Raw genomic sequence first — 14337 nt, 5'->3', positions numbered from 1 at the left:
CAGAATGAAAGCCGACTCAGACTCGCCATGTTTCAGAGCATCCATATCTTGCTAGGTATGTTTCAACCTAGGTTTTATAACACATCAAATGTGGTACCATCTCATGACAGTTATAATTGTTTGAAGACGGTGAACAAAATAGAAAAGTTTGACCATGTTCCAATAATGCTGCATAGTAGCACTAGTGTCAATAGGAACAATTTTCAAGTATTTGGTAAAAGTATCCAGAAAATAAGCTGATGCCCCCACCCCCACCCCCTCAAACAAAACTCCCTTATTGTAGATAAAGGATAATATTGTTTTGTTTGAAACTGAGTAACTTACTAATAATAAAAGTATCAATGTAAATGTGTGTGTGTGTGTGTGTGTGTGTGTGTGTGCTGTATTTGAGCAACATCCGATGAAATCTGCTGGACGTTCCTTAGTCTTTTACATGTAATTGTTGATGCGATTGATATCTGTAAATTCACCACAGACTGACTCCTGAAAACAATGTCTAGACATTACAAGACTTGATAGTATTGATGAATTACAAAATGAGAACATTTCTGTCATGATCTGTTATCTAGTACGTCATCGGAAACTTTCTCACCAATTTATGGCATTAAAAAATAAAAGTCTTGACAAGTTTGACAAGCATAAAATTACAAATCTAGATATTTTTTTTGAGAACAGTGATACATTCTATCTAAATTCTCTCCAATGTCTATGCTTGAAGTATTGTTTTACTTGTCAGCGTGTCTGAGATATTGTCACTGTAAGTGTCAAAATTCATATTTTTTTTATAATTTCCTGATCTTGATACTATGATCATCATCATCACTACTAAACTCATCATCATCTTCTCTTGCTTCTAAAAGTTTCTTTTCACTCAGCAACAATGGATCGGGTATAACTGTCCCTGTGTAACATTTGCCCATCATTTCTATTTGGACTCGAGATCCAATGCTTGCTATGTGGATTGGTAGAAATGCGTATGCAATACTTTGATTAGTTGTGTAACTATAACCACCAGATGTAGTGTTACCAACAGCCTGTAATGATAAAGACGACAGTTTTCAATTCTTCTTAATTACATTTCAGATTACAGTCTAGAGTGTACAAATGTTATGGGCCACAACAACCAATATATGTTTGCAAAGGCGTATCTTTACCATATGCATATGAAAACTATAGACCATGAATTTCTGCTGCTCACTCCGAAGTACATTGTAAATATCAACCTGCTGTGTGTGTGTGTGTGTGTGTGTGTGTGTGTGTGTGTGTGTGTGTGTGTGTGTGTGTGTGTGTGATATGTAACAAACGAACCAAAAAAGTTCAAAGAAGGTGTAGATTTGATCTGTTCTCTCACCTGCCCATTGTACCAGACTGTTTCATATCCCATAGGATCTATATTATTATGTGAACATTCAACAGACAACAATGTCAATCTACGACCTAGTGTGTCCCTCAAGCTTGGTAAAACAGCCTTTCCGATAAAGTCAACTTCCTGCGAAATACAAGAACAAAAATTATTTTTTCCTGCAGTGTTATATAGTCAGCATAGCATTCATACTAGTTGGATGGGAAAGTGGAACCACAGACTCTAAAACTTCCAAGCTTTCGATTTCGGTAACACTAACAACTTCACTGATAGTCACACGAAAGCATAACAAGTGGGCTTACGGTTGGAATCCCGATTCGACGAGGACGGCATTATGCTAATAATTTGTAAGTGACAGGAAATTATATTCAGCCAACCACTTTTAATGCGTTGAATTTCATGTTTTTAATTATCGCGATACCAGCGAAACTGGCAAAGTAGTTTCAAAATTAAATTGAGGTAATTTCCGTCAACATTTATTGTATTAATACCTTGTCTATGTTCAAGTCTTCTTCCACACCTGTTTCGTATGGATTGTAGTCTACGGTCAACTGTAAAGGAAAACAAATGAAAACATATGAAGTTTTGCAGAATGAAAGTAAGCTTTATTAATTTCTAAAGGGCACCAACATTTCGGTGTTTTTCACAATTTATGTTTGCATGCACCACATGCCGGCAAAATGGAAAGAAGCGGAGCGTGCATGTACGTATCGCACCTTTCAAACTTTTTGATTGAAATCGGAAAAAAAACCGTGTAAGACTGAAACATTCACGTTGTCCACTCTATACGTTCAAATCAATCCCAAAAACACCTACAACAAATGCTTTCGTCTTATATATGTGTACATAGACAAATGGTGAAAACGCTGATACAAATAAAAAAGCCACTCTCGAAAAAATTGAACTTTCATATATATTTAAATAATTTAGCACGTACTATACCTAATTTAGCATGATGCATAACTGTAGACCAATGTAATAGTACTGTTCACTTACTTCACGACCCCACGATCTGTATCCTTTTTCTATTCTAAGAATATTAGCAGCATAGGTGCCAAAATCTCCTATACCATACGGATCGCCAGCTGACAATAAGGCAGTGTATAGTTCAGAAGTGCGCCCTCTACAGTGGTATAACGCATAACCAAGTTCACCTGTCAATGAAGACAAATTCCGTTCATTGTCACCATCGATTGTTGGAAAGACTTCTCAGCATTCCAAAATTTCAGATAAAGACGTAACCTAGCACGCTTTCCTTTGAAATAATACAACTTTCAGAAGACGCGAGCACACAAAATCCAGTCATTTGCTTACCCCAGAATGTTTTGTAACAAAAAATACATTTACATGACATGTTAATACAAAGCAAGCAAGCTGGCAGGCCAAGTTTGAAGAACATCGGCTCTACTTAATATATATATATATATATATATATATATATATATATATATATATATATATATATATATATATATATATATATATATATATATATATATATATATATATATATATATATATATATATATATATATATATATATATATATATATATATATATATATATATATGCTTCTATGGGGACCATTTTCAGCATATTATAACAGTTGTCCATGACCTGTACAAATATCGTTTGAGAAACGGGACGTCTGTTGAATAAAAAGAGTACTGTATCGGCAATATCATCTATATACGAAACATCTAATGATACGTAATACGATAACGCCAACGTACTTTTTTCGCGAAACCTAGTATAAGCTTATATACATGAATAACTCAGTCTCTTGCTTTTTTTATCTTTTCAGCACGTTTTTGTGTTTTGCTCACAAAAGAGTGCAATCATGTGACGACGAATAACAATCGATCTCGAGGTTCTTAGGTAAGATCATGTGATGTGTGAAGGCCATACATGGCCATATTGATCTGTATTCATCACGTTCACTTGTGTACATTGGCTTATGCAACTTATCATAGTCTCGGGAATACTGGTTTATATCATAGACAATAAACCCTCTCTATTGTCTATATATAGTGACCATTGTATTTTAAAACTAATTCATTACAATCTTCATGAATATTCATGTGGTTTTACTATAACACGTTGGCTTCGTAACAACCTGCAGATCATGAAGAATGATTTAACGACACAAAGCTTGTGATGTGCTTTTTTTATTTCGAAATAGATTCAAATATATATATCTAAATCCTTACAGCTTATCAAAGATAACGATTTAGACACTATTTAGTGATTGGGAAATATCAAAAAAATGTTTTACTGAAATATGGAGTCGCAGCACACTGACAATTGAACACGATAAATCACACAACAATTACCTTGCATTTGTGTGTAATCTTAGAGCATTACAGTGTACGGTCTGAAGTGTAACTTGGAAGTACTATCATAATACTGACAGTGAAACAGTACTGGTGTTCGAAGGACAATGCATAGGAATCAAAATCTAGTTGGTGGGTGAATGGTAGATCTATTTATCTAACTATATATATCTCGTCCTCCCAAAAAGAAGTTGTTCACAATACATCTCCATTGTCATAGATATAATAATACATAAACAATACATAGAAATATTGGTGTACAGCTTACTTACTCCCTATTGTTATTATGACAAAGACAGTGTGCTATGTTATGCATGGTCATACATTTTTGCGAGATTCTTTTTCAAACTACGGTTTATGGTGCGGCGTAGCCTAGAATCCAGACGATTGGGCATTTTTAATTTTGATTCACGAAATTACGAATTCAAAATTCCCATGATCCTCATGGACCCCAGGTACGATACCACGTGATATATGATTGCATATATATACATACCTGTTGAGGACCCTCTGATAACGAAGGTATCAACGCCAGCTATGTTCATCAATTTAGTACTCGTCGATGGGAAAGCTACGTCACTCAGATTTGTGTCAGTCAGTTCTTGGAGAATTTGTCGAGATTTGGGTCCAGCTATACCTAGACAAGCTTTGTCGTCTGTGATGTTAATAACATTGACCTTGTATCCACCGTTGAATGCGTGGTTCTCTATCCACCTTATTCAATGAAGAATTAGGAAAAGTTAGCCTACAATCAGTCTCACTTCACTGTTATACACTACAATATATAGTGATCACTAATAAGAACATTTCCTCGAATGATCGCAAGCTATGTATGACCACTAATACTATAATTTGGATTTATATGTTTACTGTCAAACTGGTGAATTTAGTCTGGATGCCAAACATGGTATCGAATCATCTCTCTCATTTTTTCATTTTTCAGTCTAAGAATTTTTTTTGGTGTTAAATAGTCTGTGTTCATTACCTTATATCGTGTAATTCTGCTGCGGCTGAATTGACACAGAAATAGTGATTGTTTGATAATCTACAGACGGTGATCTCTGCATAGATCTTGCCACTTGGTGTCAACATATACACTGTTTTATGGTGACCAACCTGTACGAAAACAACCATACAATAAATACAAATCTTGATGATTGAAAGGGCAATCATTCATTTCATTTTTAAACATGTCCACTGTGCGAGTAAATTTGTATAAGACAAGAGAGATACGCAATCCATCAAAATTTAGCAAAATTTACGGGGGGGGGGGGAATGGGGCGCGTAAAAAGTAGAGCTGATACCTGCTGAATGACAGGTAGCCTAGAACCAAGGACAAGTCTTTGGGCCAAAGAGCAAGCTGTTATCTATAGAGAGTACAGGCCTAGTACTGTAAGAGCTATTTCAAGACATTGTTGACAGGTGGTCAAAGTATTTATACAAATCTCAATGTGTGTGAACACAAATTGAAAGACTAAAATACAGGTTTACAGTGATGTTGTAGAGGTAATCATTTTCAAAATATTCACCTTCGGTAATTCAGCTGCAGTTAGATAGTCCAATAATGAACTTGCATCTTCACCCTGAACCTCAAATTTACCGACAGAGGATAGGTCAATGACACCGGCCCGTTCCATCACCATGTTACATTCACGTCCAACCGGTCCAAACCAGTTTGTCCGTTGAAAACTTGGATTGTTTCCCTTTTCGTCACCAGGTAAAGCAAACCATTTTGGTTGTTCCCACCCTGTATAAGAGACAGTTACGTATAATAGCGAAATAGAAGTAATAACATGGAAAATATTCAACCAATGGCATCTGTAAGGTCGTCTTGATGCGCATAGTTTATATAGAGTCACACCAAGAAATGGCTGTGACACGGACTGTTATAAATTTGAACGGTGTAACTCGTATAAAAATAGGTTAACATGGTAGCTTTCAAAATTACTTAAATGCTCTGTTTCTCTCAGATTGGAATTTGGCCTCAGCCAGCGTTTCTCTGTATAGCAGGACTATACAATGTACGTATACCCTATGTCATCAGATCTCTGGTTAGCACTTACCTGAATTAAACCCAAACTCTGCGCCTCTCTCTTTCATTTTTTCATAAGCTCCAGATACCCTGTACGTCGGTCGTCCAGCATACCTCTCTTCGAACGGATATCGCAATGCGTTGTTCATACTGTAGGTTTCTTTAGTTTTAGCAATGAGGTAGTCCTTGGTCAGCCATTTACCGTATCGTGCAGGGTCTAAATCAAAGAGGTCGTGGGGAGGTTCTCCTCCCATTATCCAGTCGGTCAGGTATTTACCAAGACCACCAGACCACACGATACCACCACTGTTAATGAATATTGAGGTTTCACAATATATAGTCACTTATCAAAATATCAACACTATTTTTATCAATTCTAAAAGTCTCAGATTATGCAAAATTTCGTATTAATTTAATATTCAAGTTCATACATACGAAATGAAATGTAGATCGCAAACACATAAACAGACAAAATCGTTTACAATTTGACAGGGATTATGTACTAAGTTATGCTCACCTACAACCATTGAGAATCCAATAGTTGCTCAGACCAGGGTAAGGTCCAGCCATACCTAAAGCATCAGGTGAATATGGCAATGGTCCACATATAACAGTTTGAATGTCGGCAGTCTGTAACACTGGTATCGTTTCCATGGCAACTTCTAAATGCTCACTTATACGATCTAAATCGCTTTCAAAAAGTTCACGACCGAAACCTATATGATATAGACAGAAATAAACATAGATAACATAAATAGCAATGCGTGTTAATTAAAGTGGCCATATGGATGATGAGGATTTGACCGCCTTAACTGACGACATCCTGTGGGGCATGGAGGAACAGAAAATCACTGTTCTTGCAGCAATCGATCTAAGTGTAGCCTTCGACACTGTGGATCATGAGGTATTGTTGAGCGTACTAAAAGAGCAGTATGGTATAGATGGACAAGTACTAGCGTGGTTTTCCTCTTACTTAAGACCTAGAGGTTTCAGAGTATGTGCTGTGGTATAATGAACATCACCAAGTCATCACCACAAAAGGAAGGCGTGGTATTAGTAGGATATACACTCCTTCATTTATACTGAGTTTATAAATGCTATAACGAGTTGGTTTACTTCTCACATATTTGGAAATATGCCCTGATGTTTTCAATTCTTGACATATCTCCATGGTATGAATGTCTTGTCAGTAGAACACATTGCATTATTTTAGACTTTGTGTCTCTAAGTTACCTGGAGGAACACCTTTGAGCCATTCAGTTTGTTGTTTTAGATTATCCTGATTCTCATACGGTCCTACCAACAAACCGGTTCTTTCTTGCCGTACATAATATGAACCTTCCAAATCACGTAAAACTGGTAATTCCCGACTCAGACCATTCACTTCTGGTATACTAGAGGTTACTATATACTGATGCTGCATCGCCATCATTGGTACTTCAATTCCTACCATTTCGCCAACTTCTCGTGACCAAAAACCTGTAACAATTAAGAATATGAAGAAAGGAACTATGCCCTTGACGTCATCCTGGGAGTGGGTGATTGACTGGTATCGGCTAGCTCATCTCGCCACTTATTCCAGGCTGGTAACATTTATAAGCTCAATATGGCCACTAAATAGTGAGCTCTTTGTTCATTTACAAAGTGGTCCTCACAAACCAATCTGCTGTTAGGAGAAATAAAAGACACACAGACTTTTCTGTAAATATCTTTTTTTTTCAAAAGTACGAAAGTACAGTAAACGCTGCACGCTGTTTTTTCGCACCTTCCCCTGCCTCGGTGATTTTTGTACAAACACATATAGCACACAACGTACGTATGTGTAAAATGATGCATGGTGTTACACTGAGAACATCTATGAACATCACTGCCATACTACCAGTCAAACTAAATCAGACAAAACAATTTGTGAAAAACCACTTTGACAGCGAGATGCGAAAGAAAAACATCGTTTGGCCCCATCGGCTTTCGGGGTCATCAACTGTACATTCGTTAGACATAGTCTTACACCTTACATCGTTACATCTGCTACAAGAACTGCAAATTGTTTATTACATGTACAGATATATAGCAAACTCATTAACATTCCCTGGTTTGTTTTCTGAACATGGTCAGATATGAAAAGGACTTTAGGATTTTCTGTAGCAAGGATACCTAATTTGTGATGATCGGAAGAGTGTCTTTGGTCTCGGTAAATACCAAAACTAGAATATTTATAATATATATAACGTGAAAGATTGTGTACAAAAGTGACTGATTCATGTTTACGAACAGAATGATACCACATTTTCCACAGTGCTCCATTCAAGACGGCGGGTTATTAAGTTCCTATTGGCTATTTACCATACCTGTAGCATTGACAATTCTGTTAGCTGTAATGGTTCCATGTTGTGTCTTCACTTCCCATTTACCATCATTAGTTTGTTTCAAACCCAATACTGGTGCATTCTGATAAATCTCAGCTCCGTATTTACGAGCTCCGGCTGCGTAAGCCTGCGTCAGTGAATACGGGTCGATGTGACCATCCCCTTCGAAGTATAAACCTGCCAAGATCTAAGAACAGAGACAAGTGAAAATGTCAAGAAAATCCACCCAACATCTTACACAGACGGCTTAATTTAATATTGGTGAAATTTTATGATAATAGGAAGAGCTAGGATCGTGATTTATTTATTGTGTACACAAATCATATTCCTTTAACTGTACTGAGGGACTTTTGATTATTATTAAAAGGTGCACAGTCTTTAAAAAGTATTAAAATCGCCGACGTCTGGCTTTTAACAACAGGCGAAAATAAGATGATTGGTAGTGTAGTCCCTACGCGCGCTGTGATCATCTCGATCATCACGTGGGGTGGGAGGGGAGAGAGAGAGAGAGAGAGAGAGAGAGAGAGATCGTAGAAAACGAAAACGATTACACGTAAATAGTAACTAGCCCAGATAACCGTGTGCACCACACGCCGGTCATATGTACGGTTGTATGCTTTCCTGTGCTCGTATTTGTCTTGTTTTTTGTCTGTTTGTTATACATAGTCTAGAGTATAACATGTCGTATGACGGAGGCTTTGTTCTTTTTTTCTTGGAATTATTCGTTATTGTACTTTTAGTCTTTACATAGGGGTCAATAAAGTATTACGCACTCTTTCATGTGATACTAGTATTCAAGAACCGAATTGAACTATGAAAAGATCAACATTGTGCATTATTACATGTATTACCTTATCAGTATTGAGTAAAGGATGCAACTTCTTAATTTCTTCAGGTCCTATAATCCGCTGTGGTATATTTGTATGCCAGCCATTTCTTTGCATATGGTAACGGAACTCATCAACTCTTTCCGGTGTTTTCGCCAAACGAATAGTTCCCGGCCGATGAAAGCCAACTTCCTGCGAAAAAAAGAACAAAATGAATGATATACGAAAAACTAAGTTATTTTAATTATTACAATTTCTCTCATATTACTTCATAGTGTCTTTCGGGTAGTGCCGTAAAGAGGTACGTGGTTTTACGGCGATGAACATTTTCATCTGTTTGTTGCAAAATCAGTTGAAATGGTTTGTTACTTCTCTAATCCTCTTTCCAAGCTTTAAGTTCTTAATAATTGATAATTATGCTATCTGATAAAGCCAATACTTCGTTAAATATGATCGTAGCACTTACTGTAATCACGTTACTGTAGTAGTCACGTGATGTCAATGAGTAATATAGAAATATATTTACGTACCTGTCCAGTTTCTTCCTCAATTTGTCGGTAAAGTTTCAAACTAGCGTGAGTTATTCTTTTCATATTTATATTAGGTTGATAAAACGTTGCTAATCCAGCCTGTTGATGGAAAACGACGGACAGATCAATTGTAGTTTCACTTAAACGGTTTATTTTTTACAGTTCATAATGTAATCATGTAATGTAAATGTATTTAATGCAAACCGCCATTCGATAACCTCAATCTGACCTCTGTGAACAATGAACGCCGAGGTGAAAGTGAGACCACACATGAATGTAATTTAAACAAGTGATCATTGTAATTGTTACAACAAGCATACGAAATTGACGGAGTCAGTAACGTGTTGTATATTGAGCCATGTAAAGGTGAGAGCTGAAAATTGGACTGCCTTAGCAAGCCATCGAGAACACTGAAAAATCATACATTTCGTGAGCGTAGGTTACACTAGCTAGTAGTTTATCGAAACCAACTTTAATATGATTATTGTCAGCAGAGACAGAACTGTCTTCAACGATACTAAAGTCTCATGTTGTAACATTACATTAACGGAATATTGCAAATTTTTTTCGATACAGCAAAGTTTGTTAAAAAGAATATATGACGATAATAAGCATATAGTCATAACAAATTTATACGTAAGACATAGGCATTTTTTCAAAATAGCAACACAAATCTCGATAAGACACTAATTTAACATCACACTGTACTTACTGCATGCCATGTAGCCCCAGCTGTAAGTTCTGACTTCTCCAGTAGTATCACATTTTTCATTCCAGCCTTGGCTAGATGATACGCTGTACTCGTTCCCAATGCTCCTCCACCAATGATGACCGTGTTAGCTTTGTCATTGAGACGGTTTTGTAGTCTATTTGATTGGTATCTGAAGACAATTAAGAGGGAAGGGAATTTAATTAATTACACGCACACGACATATAGACACACAAACATACTAGATGTAAACATACCTGAATACCAACCTACCAATACCATCCTGTGTGTAGCATGCATACAGTGTCATACATACATACATACATACATACATACATACATACATACATACATACATACATACATACATACATACATACATACACACACACACGCACACGCATCCATTACCCCACCCATCAATAACCTCCAACGTAATACCTCAATCTGACCTCTGTGTCAATGACAGCTAGCCGATGTGAAAATGTCACGAAGAATACACTATCATATTCTAATATAAAGACAGGGGGTGGCGGCACGTGACAGGACTAGGATACTAGTATTACTATATCATATGAACATGATATTGCTGGCAGCATGTCAGCCTGAATGAATGTTTAAATAGTTGGTAGTTCGCTATATCATGATGCCAGGTCATGATCCATATCATATCCTAGCCTAGGTTATTGTGACATTGTTACATACATTGTTCATATATACACAGTAAAGTTGGCGGTATCTATTGTATTAAGAGAGTATGGTGAAGTTCTGTAAGTTGAGTGATTGAAACCTAGCTTTAAATGTTTCTATTTAGCCTTGAATCCATGTGGATGGGGACTTTGAACTGGTTATTTTCTTAAAATTTAAAATCCCAGATTCTAGGATAATTTCTACTGCGGTAACGGTAACAGACACCTATGAAAGATTTGTATAACACGGTCCCGGGGAAGTACGTCATGGCTTACAAAAAGGTCAAGGGCAATGTGGTATTTTTGGAAACATTTGCTGAGGCTCAGCTATTAAATATACTAACAATAGCTCTGGGCAATAGCTCCATTGATCAACAGACTTTAAGAATTTGCACGTTTATTTACTTAGACTAACCCTGTTCAATGTTATATTCTGGGCGTGTCTGCACTGAATTGTCGCATGTACTGGGCTGGGAGATGGAAAAGAGACACACGGCGTAGGCGGTAGCTTGTCCTATGTGCATGCTCATGAGTCAGTTAAATTGTACTTGTCTGTCGTTTACTTATTGTCACCATAATGTTGGAAATAATTTATCAAGTTGCCTTAATCAATATGTATGATGAAATGTGTCATTGTGCATGTGTTTTTTGTTAGTTATGAGTTAGATGTAAATGTACATATGTTCTTAGTCACCATCTTCCGCTAATAAGGTGATACCATTTTGGTGGACTTACCATGGACATCAACGGTAGTTATTTGTATTCAACACTGCTCATTTGATTAATACTGTTAGATATATTTCCCAGTTCTGTCGCGAGAGGGAGCTGTGCACATTCAATCCACTGGCAATTTCCTTTCCGATTTGTGCATAGGAGTCAAAATTTTAAGGCTTATTTTGTTGTTTTGGGAGACATCCAGTTTACAGTTGGGTTTTAGTATTTATGTTACAGTTTCAAATGGGATGGGTAACTAACATTATATTACACCCAGTAGGTCAGTAATTATATAATGATTGTTACGTGTAACGTTATATTTGCATGTTTAATGTCACACATCTCAAATATAACGCAACAGGTAGTGCAACTATAGGTTCCTTTGTGGTTTTCCAATCTGATTAAAATCTTATGTTGTGAAAACGACATGGTTTCTTTTTTCACCATGCGACATCAGATTTTAATTAGATTGGTACTTTTCAACAGATATGCATAAACAATATTGTATGTATAAAAAAATAAGTACTATCCTCCCTATATCGTATTTAGTTTTCATTTGATAACTTTCACACTGTTCCCTTGCTAGTGGACTTTTCAAGGCCTTTGACCTCACGACAATAACAAGCTAACCACATGACTGTAGAGAATGATGCAATCTTTGCTCAGCACCGACAATAACAACTGCGTCAGTACATGTTGTAGAATATGACCAGAATGCACTTGTTCATTGTCTCCCTTTACAAAATAAGCTTCATGGCCTTTATATAATGTACCCCCCTCTACTACTTGGCTTTCCGATGCTTGTTGACGGGTAGACTGTAATGACGGGGTTCCCTTAGCATTTTTCTCCTGATAACGACAGACATTCTGACAAAAAGATTTGGCGCGTAAACAAGAGTTTGCGATAAATGTGACACTTTAACTTATGTGTTGTCCGACAGACAAAGAGCAAAAGATGGGCGTTCCCTTTTTCGCTTTTAATTTTTTTTAATCATTTTATTTTTTAAATTCAGTTTTGGTATAGCTTGTTACAACCTATTTTTGTATTACGTATTGTTCCCTCGTCGTTGAGAGTAAAATTGTGTTTTTCACCAATAGCAATACATCAAATGACTAAAAACTTTTATTTACTTTCGTCGACATAATGTCTGCCAATAGGGCAATGGTTTATCAGAGATATGTCCCCTAAGAAGTGACACTGTGCCCACGGTCGGCCATGATTAGCTGCAATAATTGATATGTTTTAGTTTGCAGCAATTTTTATCTCTCGCCCTCCCTCCTTTTTACACGTTTTAACTTGAATATTTTTCTTTTCTCTTTATTTTCTATCGGGGTTTGCAAAAAATGGAGGCTCGATACAGAGCGGGAAATCGCCACGGTTACTACAGTTATGCCATGATTAAATGCGCACTGTGTCAATTTACCATCGTCATGACGACACGATATTGAACTGAGACTAGCAATTGACTTTGACCGTAAACTGTCTATCGTAATAAGTAGGCGGCTGCGTACGTTCGAGACCTTCACCTCATTCCCGGGCCAAGACCTCGACCATGAACATAATTATGTGAACTCAAATCCATCGATGGGGGTGTTCATAACCGTTCTCGGTAATATCGACTTATATTTGTGCACCAAACATGAACGACTGTCCATTTCTTAATATTTCATGCATTTAATGAATTTTATATATTGTATTATTGATACAGTTGACAGTGACATCAAAAATTAAATTTAAAAAAATTATATACTTACAGACCTACATTATTTGAAATGCTCTACCACACAAATTTCACCAACACTAATACAATGTACTGTCACAATAAAACTACGTACTAACCCTTTTCCATCGTATCTGGTGTCGGCGCTGCTACTTGGCCGTAACCATTGCTTGCAAAGCGGTCTTATATGGAAAAGCCGTCTGTGCGACACAGATAGATGTCTTAAAACGTCACCTTTTCTCACGAACGCCATTCTTGTAACAAACAACTCGCAATAGAAAAACGTCGATAAAATATTTTGTCATCAGTTATACACCTAAATGCTAGGACGTGAATATACCGCACTGGAAAAAGCCGGTTTTGACTGATAAACAATATTATACGACCAGCTGACTGATATCTGCATACAATGCCTATCAAGCCTTCATCTGCATGACGTCACTCTTTGTTTACATCAATGTTTTGGTACACACCATAACGTTACATTTTTAGAGGGAGGGGTAGAGTGATACACTTTCTATGCAAACAAGATGAGACCAAATTACACCATCCCTTTTTGATGTTTATCGGCATTTTAAACATGTATTTTTGGGCACAAGGAACAGAGTATCCAAATATTGTGCAACCATGAGATTGTCTCCTAAACACGATGCTGCCACCCCCACTCTTCGCCACGACAGTGGTTTTACCTTCTTCGTGACCTTGCCCGATTCACCGTTCGTGGCGCTGTTGATAGCAGACGATAATTTTTATACGCGCTCGCGCTCTGTTGGTGATCAAGGCCTTATCGATCGACACTTTTATAATAACACAGTGCAGTGTAAGTACTATCCTTCGTTGATTCATTCAGATCTTTCTTTGAGACCACGCGTTGGTATCCAAACTAATGCACATGATGCAGGAGTCAACGTATACCTTTGGCTATTTATCATTCGGATTTCTCGAAGCTATTGATTGAGGACTCTGTGAACGTACAAGCGATGGGGGAGGGGGAGGGGGGGAAGGGTGAACATTCTGTCCTTACATGTAAAATTGTCCTTTCCCAAATTTCA

The 14337-nt window shown here is 37.1% G+C and overlaps 1 protein-coding gene across 1 annotated transcript; it reads right to left on the bottom strand.

The window, feature by feature from the left end:
- Nucleotides 1-358: 358 nt before the first annotated feature.
- Nucleotides 359-13695, bottom strand: LOC144448868 (dimethylglycine dehydrogenase, mitochondrial-like). The gene is made up of 15 exons (XM_078139182.1): nucleotides 13405-13695; nucleotides 10165-10333; nucleotides 9453-9551; nucleotides 8947-9114; nucleotides 8078-8282; nucleotides 6963-7208; nucleotides 6247-6445; nucleotides 5761-6035; nucleotides 5227-5444; nucleotides 4683-4813; nucleotides 4194-4411; nucleotides 2360-2517; nucleotides 1855-1914; nucleotides 1352-1489; nucleotides 359-1034 (listed from the first exon to the last, which is right to left on the bottom strand). Exons 1-15 carry the CDS (start codon nucleotides 13536-13538, stop codon nucleotides 783-785), a joined length of 2670 nt encoding a protein of 889 aa, XP_077995308.1. The 5' UTR covers nucleotides 13539-13695; the 3' UTR covers nucleotides 359-782.
- Nucleotides 13696-14337: the final 642 nt, after the last annotated feature.

The sequence above is a fragment of the Glandiceps talaboti genome, chromosome 18, assembly GCF_964340395.1.
Source record: "Glandiceps talaboti chromosome 18, keGlaTala1.1, whole genome shotgun sequence".
Lineage (NCBI taxonomy): Eukaryota > Metazoa > Hemichordata > Enteropneusta > Spengelidae > Glandiceps > Glandiceps talaboti.
Note: the sequence above shows the minus strand (reverse complement) of the source record. Positions and strands in the feature narration are given on the sequence as shown.